A 17,796-nucleotide genomic window follows, 5' to 3' on the forward strand; every position below is an offset into this window, starting at 1 on the left:
AATTATAGAGACTAATTTAAATTTTTTACACAAAAGCAAAATAATTATATGTGACAAAATAATAATTATAGAGACTATTTTTTTAATCTCTTCACAAAGCTCAATTAATTAGAAGGGTTAAAGGCCTCAAAATTCTATATATATATATATATATATATATATACATAATAGGCATTTTCCCCGGCTTCGGATAGAAATTTTTAAAATTTTGTCAGGAGTTTTGAGACAATATTATCTATAAAATAATATAATTAAACAACTCCTACCATAGAAACTATTTTATATCTTGGATTTTAAAAATCTTATGGGCATTTATTGCATAAATAATTAGATATAATTAATGTTTTTCAATTATTAATATTATAAGTAATATAAATAAAAAGTTAAATATTATAAAATAAAATAAAATTGTTCCTTGAAATGCGCTCGGAGTAGATTATACATCTATATATATATATATATATATATATATATAGCAGAGGAGATGTTTAGGGAGCATTCACAAATTTCAACTCTACAGACACCTTCTGGAATTCATTAGATCATCATCCAATGATTCTGTTTTCCCCACCCTTTTGACTTTCACGCATAATGCTATATACAGCGAAGAAACCACATGAAACCAGCCACACGACTAATGTGGCTGGTGACGTAGATTTTGTTTGTGTCGGCCGCCGCTTCCCTTCCCCGCGACCGGCCGCCGCTCGCTACCTTTGCTTCCCTCCCCCTCTCCCGGCCGCTGCCCCTCTCTCATTTGGCTTTGAAGAGAAACTAGGGCACAAGTCGGCCCTAATTTGTCTTTCTCTCTCTCATGTGGGAGGGAAGCCGCGCGGCTGAGCAGGCAGTGGCGGAGGCGGGGAGGAAGGCAGCAGCAACGGGGCGGGAGGCGGGGCGGCAACAGGGGCGGGGGCGGGAGGCGGAGGAGGAAGCGGCGGGCGGGGTCGAGAGCAGTGGAAAGCGGCGGGCGGAACGAGGACTGGAAGCATGGGAGAGAAGCGACAGCTAGGACGAGGGATGGGAGCGGGGAGGGAACCGACGGAGGAAAGTGGCAGAGGGAAACAAAGGTCAGCAGTGGGGACCGGGAGTGGGGGAGAGAAGCCACACGAGAGAGAGAGAGAGACAAACTCACTTGACTTTATCAAAAAAAAAATTTAGTCAAATAAAAAAAAAATCCTCGTCACCAGCCACATTAGTCATGTGGCTGGTTTCGTGTGGTTTCTTCACTCTATATAGCATTACTCTTCTTTTATACATCAGCTAGTATATAATGCATAAAAGGAGAAATTTATATAGGTGTAATTTGGATTTTTTTTTTTTAACAATATTTATTCGTATAAACATAAATAACATATATCCTTAAGGCAATCTTATAAGTACACTTTCCCAATGTTCATCTTTTGAAACCATCGTCCATGGGTAGCTTAGAATTTATGAAAAAAATTATATAATGAGCATTTCCAAAAAACACCCTGCAAAACTATGATATTCATTCATGATAAGCATTTACATAATCATCCGTCCATTGCCTTACACTTTAATCAGGTGCAAAATGACAAAACTACATCATCGCTATGTATTTCATTTGAACAATATAATCACAACACTGACCCTATTTAACCTTCATCATCATAGATATGATCATGAAAGATAGCTTTGAAGGTTTTGACATCAAAATCACACTAATTTTTGTTGGCCCTTTTCTTCTTCCTTGGCTTCTTGCTTTGTTTTCCCTTGCCTTTCTGGTTTTCAGTAACAACTGCTTTGACTTCTTGTACTGCTACTACTGCAGCCTGTTCAGCAGAGTGGTTGATCTTACTAACCGAGAAGAATGTTTTCATAAGTGGTTGTAACTTCAGCTTAGTGTCCTGCAACTTGGCGTAGATGTCTTCGAGTTCCTCAGTCATGTTCTTAGCATCCATATCCTTTTCACTGAAATAACCATATATATATATATATATATATATATATATTCAAAAGCTTTGTTAGCACCTGCATGCATGATCATGACAGCAGTGCTCAGAAATAGTATGTGATTCATGAGAACTTCATTTACAGCAAAATGAATATGTGCATGAATAGCATTGGAATTTCAGAATAAATAGCAGATTCAATGTTCTATGCCAAGTATGATAAATGAGTATTAGGAACAGACCTGGGATGATTCAAAGCCTTATTTAGCAGCTTTAAGTTGTGAACCATAACCTCAAGAATGTCATAAGCATCTGAAAGCCCTTCGGACAAGTGCAAACTCATTGATCCTTTTACATATTCCAGAACTCGAAAAACCTCATCAAACTTGGAAGAGGATAGACAAAACAAAGTGAGACGTAGTTCTAATATACCTATGGAATATGTAATAGATAAGAACCAAACAGGAAAAACAGGGCTGAGAGTTAATTTATTCATACCTTAAGTTCACCGGCATTACTGCCATGGCTACCACCAATGGTACCACATTTGTGCAGTTCTAGCATATCCCAAAAGCTATTGTATTTTTCCCAAGAATCCTCGATTGCATGTTCATCTTTTGCAATTTGAGCTTCATCCAAGGGACATGTCAAACTCGAGTTTCCATCTTCTCCAATGTCATTAGAAACAAGACATAATTCATCTGAAGGCCTTTCTCCATCTTGAATAGGACTAGTTTCCTCGACGATAGGAAACAATGCAGCAAGAACATCCTCCCTGCTGCTGATTTTCTCTGATTCAATGATAATAGCTTTCCAACGAGAGAATTCTTGACAACTATTTTCAGAGCACATAACCACAAGCGGGTTTCCTGCCATCTCCATTGCATCAAGAAAAGCTTGCCGAAAATAATATCTGTCATGCCTATGAGCAGATCCTGTACTCTGAAGCTTCTGCTGAAATGCACCAGGTAGTTCTGAAATGATATTACACTTCCGAAGCACATTAGCAAGCTGACTCATATCCCATCCAGCATTTAGATACACTAGAATGAGTATGTTGACCAATCTCAGAACAAGTGATTTGATATGCATTAAAGGAATAGAAGACATGGTCATCCACTGTTTCAAGGTTGTCTTCTGCTCTAATAATCCTTTAGTCACATCTGCAATGAATCCCAGTGTCCCGTAGTTATTAAACAAGGCATCTTGAACAGTTGAACATGCAGCAAGAAGCCCTCCAAAGCTTTGCCATGAAATAAATTCACAAAGTAATGACTTTGTAGTGAAAAATGTACTATTGCTTCCGTTGCAACATGAACACATAAGTAGAAGGTTTTCCAAGAGGTAAATAAAACACTTGGGGGATATGTAGTCAGGTTCCTTCTTCCATTCTACCTCAAATGTGCTCCTTAGAGCGTTCTGAAATTCAAAAACAAAATTGATCTTTCCAGAGCAAGAATCACTGAAATATTTCTGTGCCACTAAGAAGAATTCTTTCCATGGTTGCATGGAAGATAAATTGTCATCAATCTTTTTAAAAAGTTCATCAGGTACTCTTCCGATTACTAAGATCAACATTGCAACCCTTCCGATTTGCCCATGCGTTAATCTGCCATTCTGAGGCTTGAGATTATCATCAACCATTAGCTCAATAATCTCCCTAGTAGTTGCATTCTCATGTAGATCAATGACACACTCTGACACATCATTTCGACATTCATAGGGGAAAATATCACCAAACAAGGCTTCTTTACAAAATGAAATAGATTGTCCTGTTTTTTCTATTCGCCGTTGCTCAAGAAGAAATTCCACTTGTTTGAGATGTTTAGCAGTTTCATACAAAGATAAGCAAACCATCCATCGGTTGAACATGGGAAGCTGTTTCTTCAAAGAAAATACATGCAGTGCCTTCAGTTTATCTAATACTTCCAAACCCACAAAGAGAAGTTCCTCACTCAGGATATCTTCAGCAGAAGCCCGGAACCGCTTTGCGCTCATCCAAGCCAAGTATTTGTTCCTTAAAACAGGGACTTTTTTGTTTGTAATCCAACTTGTCTTAGAATCCATCATCACATATTTATCAACTTTCTCCTTCCAAACTCCCAAGTAAGTCAAACAGTAATCTTCATAGACCGACAGCTCATTTTCTTCAGGTTTATCAAGTGAAAGGACATAAGAAAGCACATTGGACATCTTCTCCTTCCACAAATTCCAGTAATGCAGCAATGTATGAGCACACATGTTATTTTGAGACATCATGTTGTCAATATGTTCCTCGCTAAAGATCATTTTTGATTCCGGAAGAAATTTAGATGTGTCCAACTGAAGATGCAAATCAAGAATCATTCGAATGCTAAAAATCTCCAACCGAACATTTTGTAATTTACTAGAGGCTTGTAAAAATTCTGACAATTCTTGTAGACTGGCTGCTCTTTTTGAGAGTATTTCAACTTCTAAACAGGTAAGATCATAGAAGGAGCACGAGACTTTCTTTGCTAATGACTTGGCTTTTATCAAAAGCTCATCCCTTTCAGAAAAATCCTTAAAAGGCCAACCCTTCATTCCTGATGACCATAGAGATTTCACAATTGCAAAAGAGATTATCATCTTGCAGGACTTCTCCAAATCACCAACTTTTTCCAGCATTTCAGCCTCAAGTATAAAGTCACCCTTATCTCTTGCAATGCCAGCAGCCTCCAAATAGTTCTTTGATTCGACCTCCAAGGTAAACAACTCATCAAGAAGATTCAAAGAGTTGAGAAAGGGCCTAATCTGATCCATCGAATGGAAAGCCCTGACAAAAGTCATCATACGATTTATATTGCCAGCCTCATAATAATGTCGCGCACAGTGCTCCAGATATGCAATTCTAATTTTATCTATTTCTTGATGACTTCGATCATCAAAGCGCGAACTTGACCACCATTCCTCTAAAATGGTCAGGCCAAAATCAAAATGTCCTCCAGAGGTACAAGAGGATAGGCATTTGGACAAACAATTGGCTTTTGCATATGTCTCCGCAGCAAGCAACCAACATTCAGCCTTCACAAAGCAGTCGCCTGCAGATTCAAGCTTTGATGTCCCACATTTTTCCAAGTATATCGTACCTGCTCAGAATTTTTAAAGGAACTCAGTTCACTGTTTGATTTCATTTGAGAGTAGATTAAGTAAAAATACAAGACCTGCTGTTTTGAAGTCATTTAATTTTATGAAGCAGGAAGCAGACAACTCAGCTTTACCAATGGCTTCATAGATTTCAGAAGCACTTTTCAGTGCCATCTGACCCATTTCAAAATTTACAGAAATAACACGATCTGCAGTAGCGCAAAGACCAGCTGCTTTCGCCCATTTTTCTCTGTACTCGTCTCCAGCTCGTTCAAAACACATTGTAGCCATTTCAAAGTTCTTTTCGTTAAACAGCTGTTGCAAGAACAAGAAATCAAGATTCTAAATAAATACTAATCAGCGACCTTAAAAATAATCAATTACCAATGAAAGTATAACCTTGTACAAGATATGCCGTTGGAGAAAAAAATTATATTTCAATGTGGTTTTGGACTGTGTTCTTATCTCAAAATGGGTGGTTTTGGGAGATGATGAAAACAATGAGATAGACTAGATGAAAACAGACCTTAATGCCACGTGCCTTCCATTCTTCAGGGCTGCTAGTACTGCGCATGGCTTCTGCAAAAGAGCAGTCCAAGCGTCTTTCTTGGACAAGGCACAAACTCTTCCAATAATCAAAAACTGGCTGACAATACTCTTCAGTGCTCTCACAAATCCAAAGTCTCTGCCTAGTTCGAGTGATAGCAACATACAGTTGCTTCAACTCTGAACATAAGATATTATGCTTAGCATCATCAAATGAGGGAAATGATATCAGCTCAGTGGACTTTGTTCTGCAATGTTCTTTCATATATCCATAAATAACTCTCCATTGGTTTTTAAGCGGCGAAGTTCCAAAGAAATTATACAACAACACATCCTGCATAAGCAGTATAACATGTAACCATCCATCCAAGACTTGAAGAATATATGAAGTTATGAAAACCATTCAAATTGAAAATGACAATGACAACTAGTACCTGAAATTCTAGACCTTTGCATTCTACAATTGTCAGAACAAGAGCTTGTTTCCCAACATGCTTGAGAATTTGCTGCTTAGCACCTTCATCACGAACAAGGATTGTTTGTTCTGCACCAAAACCATTTACGCCATGGCCAATCTTCCCACCATCTCCAAAAATAGTCATTATTGCGTTCTCATCACTGCCCGAATGAAGTACCATTGGTGCTTCACCATAGACCAAACTAGTTTCTGGAGACAATTTGTCAATGGACAATGGAAAGTACTTATAAAGCAGGTCAATAACACTCTGTGCCAATTTTAAAACACCGTCATGAGTCCTGAAATTCTGATTCAGTTGGAACTTGTCAGAGATGCGATTTACTCTGCCCTTGGTGTTTTTCTGATAATCATTTATGGGTTCATGCCGGAACTCCTTGTAAAAAAGTGATCTAATATCTTCAAATCTGAAGTTTATTCCCTTTGCAATTGTCTGTGCAGTATCACCAGCAAACACAAAACCCTCTGCATAATTACTAGAGATGCATTTAAATAATGCTATTTGTCTCATTGTAAGATCCTGAACTTCATCAACATAAATAAAATCTATCTTATCACCATGGTATCCATATGTTTGAATTCGGTGATGAAGATCCATCACTAAATCTGACAAATCAAATTCACCATTCATTTGTTTCTTCGTCTCATAGTCAAGAAATATGTCATATATTCTCCCTCTTTGTTCTGCATTTAAAGTAGATGCTCTCTTCTCAGAAAGTATGATGTAATCTTCCCTCTCGAGTTTAGCATCAAGAGAACATCCTCCCTCAAACCCACCTTTTATGTGAGAAAATATTTCTGCAAAAACAGTTGATGGGTCAAGTTTCTTGGTTAACTGATTGCTGAAGTGTGGCCAATATGAACCCAAAAAGTGTTCAAAATTAACTTCCTTGCTTTGAATCACAGCTTCAACAGCAAGAGATTTATGAACACCCCCATCAACTGACGGAAATTCTTTGGTGGCAAACAACCTATCAAAATACGTGTTCATAACAGTTCCATCAAGCATCATTAGTAACTTCCGAAATGTCACAATCAACGGGTAATGTTTTTGTGGGAGATCATGAAAACTGTCAGGAATGTCCAAAAACTCCGTTATGTTCTCACCAATATCATGCATATCAGTAGTGTCAATTGGACTGGAAAAATCCCCACCAGTGGCATATCTGCACAAGGGCAATATTAAGAGCAGAGCTTCAATCGAGAAATCACTATAAGTACAAAAAGAAATTCAGTATAAAACCAGCAGACATATGACATCAGCTAGACAAGCTATTGCATTGTAAACAAATATTGATATTCAGTACATTTTTCCTTAAAGAAGATGATAGAGGTGGCATTCTAGTAGTAAAAGCTGGTTTTAGTGTATAATCTGAAAGATTTCCAGTACTGTAAAAGAATTACCTTTTGAGACGAAATATCTGGTTTCTGACAGCTGAACAAAGTTTTGGGCTGACTGTGACAAAAATCTGCCTTAAGAAATTCCCAGAGTTCTCTTCAAGATCATTTGAAGCTATGCTAGAGGCATTATTATTAATGGAGAAAAGTCCATTGGAGGATACATGCTGCTGCTGTTCTTTCTGAAAGAGCTTCATAGTTAAAATGGTAGTTTTTCCTGTACCGGACCTCCCCAATATAAAGCTGCTATAACAAAAACGAATAATTTCTTCTTCTTCTTCATTCAATTCAAATGGAATTTCAATTTCAGTCCCATCATCACTAGTCAGCAAGTGTTCCACCACCCCAGCAGATAATGAGTAAAACTTCATCAGAAGAAGACTTTCATTTACCTTAGAGTTCTCTAAAAAGTTTCCAGTATCCGGTTCTTCACTAGATGAACCTTCAAGAGATTCAACTTTGCAAAGTTTCTTATAACGAGTCATATACTGAACTACATTCCAGCTCCTGGGAACTTCAAGCTTCCTATTGCATATGAAAACACATCAGAGATTAAATACAAAATGAAACCTTCATAGCAACCAATAACACGCTTTAACAAAGTTTATGAACTTTATTTGAAATAACAATTGATAGCATACCCCTCAACTTGTTTAGCTCTGCAATGTTCTATAAACTCATCAGTATATGTTGAGAATATATTATCAAGACGTTTGATAAACTTTGGGATCTCGAACTTTGGCAAAAGGTTCCAGACTTTCAGAATCTGGATATATTTTTCTCGTTTTGCAATATCTACACTCCATACAAGATACAAATCTTTGAACTGATATACTCTTGAAAGCTTAAATGAATCAGTTACATCCAGATGCTCTTTCTTTGGACGCCAGCCATTTGCAATCCTTAGCAGCACATGAATCATTTCCATCTTGATCTGGGTCGTCTTCAACTTTGAAAATGCTTTTCTAAATTCATCACTAAAAAGTACCTGATAAGTTGTCAAACATCTATTCAATATTCAAGAACTGACTGGAAGGGAAGCTAGTAAATTTGTTGCAGTAGCTCTTGCGTATGCATGCATGTATATTTTAAACCAAAGACACTCACACATGTTGCATAAACTGATCGTACAAAAGGTCTTATTTATCGCTCTATCGATAGAATAAGTACTAAGCATTCATGCATTCTGACATAAATGACTAACCAAATTACCTTCCATTTAGCACTTTGAATCAGCATTCCTGGGTCTGCAGCAAGCAGAGCATCGATTTGATCTTGCTCTTTTTGAATCTTCAAGATTGCTCTGGATAAATTCTGGTTCTGAACAGCATCGAAATAACATCCTCTCTTCTTTGCATTGCGAATTAATGCAGTCCACACTGAATCACTTTTTTCTAAAGTAGCAGCATTGCCAACAATCCATAAGCAGTGCCTATGATTAAAAGTAACACATTCCATAAAACCAAACATAATGAATTGAGAAAATGAAGGCGTAGATTCCTCACCTTGCTCTTGTCAAAGCAACGTTTGCTCTTTGATGATTTGAAAGGAATCCGATTTTTCCAGTGGTGTTTGATCTGACAGTAGAAAGTATAATGACATCTTCCTCTCCCCCTTGAAATCCATCAACAGAATTCACCTTTAGAACAATATTATCCTTTGGCACATTGACACTTCCAATTCCTTTGGTGATCTCAGCAACCTGGTAAGCATAAGGAGATACTATTCCAATGCTAAACTTATCTTTTGATGAGTTCTGAACTGCAAAATCACAAATGCACCAATAAAAATGCTTGTGCAAATTAATGACATAAAAAAAATTATTATTAAATTGCAAGTTACAAAAGCTAGAGTGAGTTGTTGTAATGTGCTGAATTTTCGTGACTCACTGAATCATGAACCCTGAAAACTTGTAAGGAACTGGTGGTTCTACATGACAAGATTAATTCCAATCACTCACTGGTAAATTCATGCTTTTCATTTTATTGCATTCTTGCACATAACTTTAATAGATATTATAATGAATAACATTATACAAAGACCAAAGTTATACCTTTCAGAAGGATTTGGACAATTTGCACAATAACGCCAACTTCAACCAAATTTCTTTTACTGCCTGAATCATCTTCTTCTTCCTTTCCATCCGAAATATTTATAAAGGAATAAGGACCGAACATTTCCTCGGAAAGAAACCGTCTTTCATAAGCCGTGGTTTTCACATTTGGACCATCAAGAATTTTGCCAAAATAAAATTGATGATTAGGGAATGAACTAATGGAAGGATGCATCCGATATTGAATTTCTAAAAGATGCTTCGGGTGGCCCAATGAGCTCAATCTCTCAAACAAGCTTCTTCCAAAACCTGCTCTTTCAGCAACCTAAAATGGCAAACAATATGATCAACAGGTCCAGAAATTTTCTTTTTTCTTGAAAAAAAAAAACCTATGTTCAAACAACTTTTCTTAGTAAATCATACCTCGCTTTTAACTGTTGCAGGCAGTTGCCGTTCATCACCAATGAGAACAGCATGCTTGACACCAAGGAGGCGCAATGGAATTGTGGCTTCACACTCCTTCAGTTGGGAGGCTTCATCAATAACCAACAAATCCAAAGGTGGCGTTTTAAGGAAATGTAACAAAAAGGAAGAAGAGGATGTGCAGAAAACAATGGCTGCATTTTCCAAACAGATATCCCTTATCAGTGTTCTTTGCCAAATTTTCTGAACATTGACAGTTACTTTAAGATAATCAAGCAAACGTAAGCAATGGCCTCTAGTATTGCGCAATTGAAACAGCATATTTCCCTCCATTAACACAGTGCCAGGATTATTCTTGGACAAGTCAGTAGTTATCTCTACTTCTTCCAATTCAGTAAAGACTTCCCTGATTTCATTCTCAGCAAGAGAGCTTTCAAACACAAGCATTCTGAAACAGTTGAGCATATCAAGCAGCTCCATCATTGTTTCAGTAGTTCTTGTTGATACTATAGCTGGTGGCATATGAATAGATAAATTCTCAATGCAAGTCTCAAGGTCTGAAGCAAGGATATCAAATCTTTTCCTCATAAACTCAACCAATGGTATGATGACCATGTCATCTACCTTCTCCTTTCTCTTTTCATTCTCTATATATGTTTCATATAAAATAACACATTTCTGAAGAAATTCAATCATAGATGAAATACAATTGTGCCATCCAGAGAGGGGAGCAAAGCACTTGGCAAGCTGGTCCACACGATAATCAACAAATATTTCACGAAGATCATCGTCTATCTTTAGTCGGTCATTATTACCAAACAGAACAATGTCTCCCAATCTGCCTGCTTGTCTCCTATTCTTAACTAACTTCAAGAAACGTGAAGCTACTTCCACAATTGAGGTGTTTGTAGGTGAACAGGTAACTACCCTGCGTTTCATTTTGAGGAGTATCCAAAGCAATTCAGTGATAGTTTTAGTTTTCCCAGTTCCAGGAGGCCCCCAAATGAGCTTCACCGAATGCTTGTGGGAACACTGCATCTCCTTAATAGAGCTAACGATAGCATCTAATTGTGAATCATTTAGCTTAGAGCTCGCATTACAGAAAGCTTCAGGTGCATGTTCAGAAATACAGAGATTGCAACCTTCTCTACTCTGCAATGACAAAACAAATGCAAGTTTGACAACTGATTCATGGAGAAACTTTGCTTTCTTAGTTTAATGAAATTGAAATAACATTCATGAATGATGCGTAGTTACCAAACATTGCTCAGTCATAGAAGAGCTACTTATACATGAATAGAGGAAAAGCAGTTGCAAACCATACCACAGCATCAGCAGACAAAACATGTTTCACAACATCCAAATTGCCTGACATGGAGTAAGCAGAACCAAGAGACTTCAGAGACTTCCAAATTCGGCTGTTGGGCAACATATTCGACAAGACAACAGCATAGAGAGCTCCATCATCAAACTCAATTGCCTTTGGTGCTCGGACCTTAAACCGTTTTGCAGATTCAACATCATCTTCAATTCCTTTAACAGAAACAAAAATGTAGTGAACTCCAAAACGGTTAAGGTCATCAACAAATTCAGGTCTGATATTAGAGATAATTAGAATATCTCCTGGCAATAGCTTGTAATCTTCTTTGCTGCCACTGGCTGAAGCATTGTTCCAACCATGAATATAAATTTCATAGATGTTCTGCGGCTTTTGCCCATTTGAACTAGTTTCTTTAAAAGAAAGGATGTTAGAATGAGGTGCTCTATCAATTCTCTCCAATGCTGAGCATAAATCAAATCGAACCTCTTCCATTAAAGGAAAAATGAATGATTCAGCATAATGTTTAACCGATTCGAAAGTCTCTGGGATCTCTTTCACCTAAAACAAGAAACAAAACAAAATTTAACCAACAACATAAGACTAAACAATCAGTTTTTTGCCAATGGGACTTCATCAAAGGTTAGAATTTCTTCCATAACAAAGTAGCAGCAAAAAATTTTGCTTTCTTTTGTTTGCTTCAATGAAGAAGAACATGATGTATAATTATTAAGTAAATAAATATACATCATGTAAATCACTAAATGAAGAATGTCATGGTGGATAATTTATGCAAAAGCAAGTGCAATACAAAGTATATCATTCAACAAACAATTGAAAACACAACGAAGAAATTTGTCATCTTTTTGTATGAACAAACTACTCCACCAGCACAGCACTCAGTAATAAGTTCCAATAAATTAACACAAAGAACAAACTTTTCTAATGATTTCATCCAAAACATAAGAACATGAAACAATTATGATAAAGGCAGACCTCGTCCCGTAAGAGATCATGATTGAGTATGTCTTCCAGAGACCAAGAGAACACCAAGTCAATCAAGTCAACCTGGTCTTCAGGCACTTCCATCATCCCTCAAAGTCTCAAAACACCACCAACACCATGTGCTGAGCTACAAGCTTCACTCCATTTGATTCCTCCAAAACTTTAAAACAAGATAAAAATGAGGACTTTCCACTTGCTTTCAAAAAGTTAGGGAGGAAAATTAACGACTAAGTTATTCGTGATCGTGATTCGTGAATGAATCACAACACTCTCGTACCATTATTGAACTTTTGAAAAATCATACTCTTAATAAGAAAACACATAACAAAAAGTTAAAGAGAGTGAGATATATGTTATATATATATATATATATATTTATTTATAATAGATTTGATGTTTTGGTAGCTGATGTTTGCATGTATATGGGATGGTATTGGGAAACGGAAAGACGGAAAGTTGGCAGGCACGTTCAACAGAGAAACGAGGTGACGTTTGGGCGCCATTCCCCCACTGCTTCCTTCCTGAGCAAGATTTTAAATCTTTTTCTATTTTATTTTTTCAATAACTTAAAAATCATAATGATAATAATAAAGTCATAAAAAGCGCGCGTGCGCACACACACATATATATATATATATAGGGAAAACATAATCTAAGTAAGTCCCTAGATTTGAAATCTATGGACGTTTTAAATCTAAGCCGTTGGATCATCATCCGATGGTTGATTGATTATATAAATATTGTACACTTTTTACTGTTCATGATCACTGTACATCACTGTAGAATGCAGTTTCTACTGTTTATAATGATAAGAGCCGTCAGATTTTCATTCGATAGCTACTATGGATATCCCTATATTTGAAATCTAAAAACGTCCCTAGATGATGGGTTCTCATATATATATATAATTTTTTTAAAATACACATAGCATAGATGTAGAAATAATATCTCAATATATTGGTACCCTCACCTAATAAGAGTTAACAATCAAACATACCCTCTTAACAGCATAGAAACATCATATTTAAAGAAGTAATAATTCTTTAAATAGTTCCTCTATTTTTTTCAAACTTATTTTTTTAATCTCTCACTTCAAAGTATATGAACTACAAAAAGTAAATTTGAAAAAGTAGATAAACTATTTAAGAAATTACACTTTCAGAGAACTTAATTAACAAATTTTTATAATTATATAGTATAATTTTAGTTGATCTTAAAACTCTCTAATTTTAAAAATAATCTCAAAATCTTTGTTCACGTGAAAACATGAGGATTTTTTTTAAAAAAAATTGTGTTATTTAATTTTTTTAATATATTTGAAATGACCAAATGACTTTTAAGCTTTATTTCCCCACTGGTTCTCAGTGAGATTTAAAAAAAAAATTTAATTGTATCTTTTTAATAACTTAATTATTATAAATTGGACGAAATAAAATCATTTATACTAACAATTACAAATATTCTCCACCACCAGGAAGCATGGCATCGATTCACTATCAAAATTGACAAATCACTGCCATTTCCAACAAACTTGCATCTATATATTTAGAAAATGGAGATTAGCAAAAAAAAAATTTAATATAAAGTGGACGAACTACATCACTACACATGATCACATGATAATGTAAAAAACACATTAAAAATATACAAATATTTTTTAAATTATATAATACATTTTTATTTTATATTCACTAAGATTTAATCTCTTATTACCCATAAAGTAAAAACTCTCGGATGCCAATAAATCAAAAATTATAAAAATTAATATATTTTTTTATGACCGTTCTGAAAGTGGAGACCAAGCATATATCTAATTAATGTTATCATCCGCTAATGTGATTGTTTTTCTTTTTTAAAATTGTTTTTATTCTGTTATCTATTTATTTACTTTACTTATTTGTCATACAACAATATCTATATATGAGGATGATTTATCTAACTTTTTATAAAAAATAAAATAAAATTAATAACAGTAAAATATGAGTGGGAAGACTGAAGTCTTGAATAAAGAGAACTCCCCCTTTCGCGCATGTACAATAAGCATCATCTGGAGCAATCGGATGTAGACGTTTTTTCTCTTTTTTTTATTTAAGAAAAAAAAGGGAATGAAGAGCAGTTCAACTCTGTGTGTGTGTGTGTGGAGAAACAGCAGTCACTTTTACCTCTATTATAATAATAATAAAAAAAATTCTACAGTCATAAATTTTTATTTTTATTTTTACTTATATGTAATTTCACCGATACTATAATTTCATTTGTAGTAAATCAAATAATTTTTTAATGACTGATTAATCATTTATTAATTTAAAATCAAAATTAATTAAAATCTTTTAGATTTAGATTCCTCTCCTAAATAAATTCATATTTTCAAATTTTAAAAAAAATAATATTAAAAAAAACTATAAAGTGGACAAACCACTCACCTCAGTCAATGTTGTTGTCTCTACCTCTTACTTAACAAAAGAATAAATTGTCATCCATTTAATATACAGGCGATAAATATTAAAAATCATTATCGAGCTTGTTATATGATTTATATATCACAATTTATTATTTTGCATTATTTTTCATTTAAAGGAGTTTTTCCCTCACCCGGTAAAAGATGTTCAAATTAATTATTGATCCCTTAATTCATTTCTCTACAGATTTTAACCTGGTTTTTGTGTATAAATATATATTCTCAATCATGGATTCTAATGATTTATATTACCTTGTTATAAAATTTTCCCATAAATACAAATTCATGTTCATCGTTTACCTTGTTGAATAGGATGCACAAATATCACAAAACAAGAGATTAAAATCACAGTAAAATACTAATTTCGTGCAAATTAAAAAAATGAAAAATTACCATAAATATTGAAACAATTAAACAAATCAAAGGAGAGACGGAAAGATTTATATGAGTTATGATCTGCAATCATATGCCAACTTACATTCACCATACAACTACTAGCAATTTGATTGATATGGTTGCAAATGATGAACTAAAAATAAAAAGGTTTAATTCTTCCATCCAGATAGCACCAGGCTATGAATAAATCCTCACAATGCTTGCTCTTTGATATGCTTCTTTTTATGCAGCTTCTGTTGCAGTGAAGGCTTTTGTGTATCCGAGGGCAGGACCGAAGAACTCTCTTGAAGGACTGGTTGTGGCTCTTCAGGCAGTGTCGAAACAAGAAACTTCTTGCTGGAACCATGGTGATTACAGAACAGCTTCAGCATTTCCCTTCCCCTCATCCATTTCAGCATGATCTTCATATGAGTTTTGCTATTCACGCCATTAATACCAGCTTCCTGTTCCAAAGAAAATTTATTGGGCAGTGACTTTCGCACAGTTCACTGTAGATTTTGCATCTTTGAATTGAATAAGTCTGAACAATAAGAACATAAGTGAAAATTTTCACAACAATTCTGAATGTTCAATTGTCTGATAAATTGATCAGGAATGACTATCAGTGTGTAGAAAAGTATGGAAAGATCTAAAATTTGTAAAAGTGTTTCAGGGTATAACAGTCGAAAGATGAATTCATTTTAGTGTCCCTAAAGAAGAGAATCATCATGGTTAAATCATATTCACCACAAGGCAACTGGCTTGGATGAAGCAGGGCTGAAAATTCTTCTGATATGGTAGTGACTTTAGAACACAAAAACGTATTTCAAAATAACTTCTCAGCATGTCCGACTGGAGGTAACCAACTCATCCAACCAAAATAAATCTAACCACAGTTTCCACTCTCTACAAGCAAGTTGTTAGCTTAAGTTACAGCAACATGATAAAAGTTCACAGCTCAACCTTTTCACAATTTTTATATACTCTCCAACATGTGTAAGTTTACATAAGTATCATGTACAAAATCAGCCATACATACTCACCTTCAAAGTTCTAAACATGCACTCTTCTTACAATTATGAGGTTAGCTAAAATTCATCAAATTTCCAGTTCATGCATCCGTTTATGTTATATTCCTTTTTAGTGAAATACAGCACTTAACTCAATAACCATGCAACACGGATTAAACTCGATATGGTATCTCCTTCTAGAGCCATCAAACTATCATCTGATGAATAAACTCAATATGGATTAAAGAACAATTCCCTTGCACTAGGATATCTTCCAGTGTGTAAACATAGATAACTACTTGAGTGCCAGAATCATTCATGTGCAAAATAGACTGAATAAGGAATATGCTCTCGTATTACCCCCCTTCAAACGTTGGGCTGGGATTGGATATAGTGAAGGTAGACACATAATCCTTTACCCAGTTTATTCTGTTAAAGGCGTCAGCATTTTAATGTGTATGTTTGGATGACATCCTGCTCACTCTTTGACTACGCTAAAACGTACACTATAACAGTGTCATAGTGTCATAGTGTCGTAGAATCTTAAAATGGACAATCTAGAAACCAGGAAAACATGGTTAATAGACAAAGATTAGAAGTTACTGTAGATTATTTCAAAAGCTAAGAATTATCTACACAGATTATAGATTCATGGTAACATTCAACATTTGCCACACAAAGCCATGATGTTTGAATTCTTCTAGCTGAATTTGCTTAGGTTACCAGTCTACATCTTCGATATCCTCTTTTGTTTAATAACCCCATTCTTAAGTTCTTAACCTTCACTAGATTTTTCTGTGTTCTTGCTTGTTCTAAAGTTTACCTTTCTTATTTTGAAATCCACTACATACCTTACCTTTCCTTAATTCAGGATAGCAAACTTCATGAAACTTTTCAGCTCAAACAATTTTCTTCTTTATGTTCCAAATCAAGTCACAAGTAGACAAAATTCTAGGGTTTACCTTGGTAATAAACTCTAATAATGCAACATGAGACTTCTACAATTTGCTACCAAGGCCAGCCCATGACACAGACTTCCCAACCAGCAAAACATCCAGAGAAGTTTATCCCATCATCTTGAATCCCATGACACCCAACACAACCCTAAACCCTAAACCCAACATCACAACAGTGCAAAATTCCCTTCTTGATAAAATATAACCAGGCAGATTGCAGAATCTCTGGGTAAATTTCTTGCTCTTATTTACAAATAAAGAAAGCAAATGAGAATTTTGATGACCAAAAAATTCCCCTGACATTGAAGCTAATCAAGATGAACCAAAACCATTTACTTAGGCATCAACTGACAACTCATTGAACTCACAACAAAAGAAAGAAATTAACAGAGGAGAAGTAGGATCAAAACGAAGAAAGAGAGAAAAGAGTATACCTTGACGAGATTCCAGGTGTTGGAGACGGTGAGAGGACCATGATCTTTGATGATCTGGTAGAGATCATTGGCGATGACCTTGGCCTCCTCTCGTGGAACCTTGGGATTGATCTTCCTCACATTCTCTGCTCTCTTTCTCGAGAAGTGCCTCGCCGCTATCTTCATCAAGCTCGCCGCAACGCCATCAGCGCCGCCGCCGCCGCCGCCGCCGCGACGAAACAGCATCATTTTGCAAAGCTGTGGGTTCTTCTCGCCCTCGGTGACAACCTAAAGCGGTTGAACCAGATGCCATAATGGGTGCGCTGTTTTAGGTTTTCGCTCCACCCGATA

The 17,796-nt window shown here is 35.7% G+C and overlaps 2 protein-coding genes across 3 annotated transcripts; both read right to left on the reverse strand.

Annotated features, from left to right (window-relative positions):
• Window positions 1-1,454: 1,454 nt before the first annotated feature.
• On the reverse strand, window positions 1,455-12,501 carry LOC120258126. Of its 2 annotated transcripts, XM_039265476.1 has the most exons (14): window positions 12,225-12,501; window positions 11,235-11,789; window positions 9,911-11,062; window positions 9,488-9,812; window positions 8,940-9,195; window positions 8,647-8,866; window positions 8,076-8,422; window positions 7,441-7,959; window positions 5,996-7,202; window positions 5,542-5,895; window positions 5,093-5,330; window positions 2,409-5,017; window positions 2,153-2,295; window positions 1,455-1,929 (listed from the first exon to the last, which is right to left on the reverse strand). In XM_039265476.1, the coding sequence occupies exons 1-14, from the start codon at window positions 12,318-12,320 to the stop codon at window positions 1,680-1,682; spliced, it is 8,271 nt and encodes a 2,756-aa protein (XP_039121410.1). In that variant the 5' UTR covers window positions 12,321-12,501; the 3' UTR covers window positions 1,455-1,679. The 2 variants fall into 2 exon arrangements, with proteins under 2 accessions (XP_039121410.1, XP_039121411.1); XM_039265477.1 differs by lacking the exon at window positions 12,225-12,501 and having other exon boundaries at window positions 11,168-11,247.
• A 2,600-nt stretch (window positions 12,502-15,101) lies between these two features.
• On the reverse strand, window positions 15,102-17,758 carry LOC120258036. The gene is made up of 2 exons (XM_039265376.1): window positions 17,467-17,758; window positions 15,102-15,530 (listed from the first exon to the last, which is right to left on the reverse strand). Exons 1-2 carry the CDS (start codon window positions 17,692-17,694, stop codon window positions 15,279-15,281), a joined length of 480 nt encoding a protein of 159 aa, XP_039121310.1. The 5' UTR covers window positions 17,695-17,758; the 3' UTR covers window positions 15,102-15,278.
• Window positions 17,759-17,796: the final 38 nt, after the last annotated feature.

The sequence above is a fragment of the Dioscorea cayenensis genome, chromosome 4 (genome assembly GCF_009730915.1).
Source record: "Dioscorea cayenensis subsp. rotundata cultivar TDr96_F1 chromosome 4, TDr96_F1_v2_PseudoChromosome.rev07_lg8_w22 25.fasta, whole genome shotgun sequence".
NCBI classification, from domain to species: Eukaryota; Viridiplantae; Streptophyta; class Magnoliopsida; order Dioscoreales; family Dioscoreaceae; genus Dioscorea; species Dioscorea cayenensis.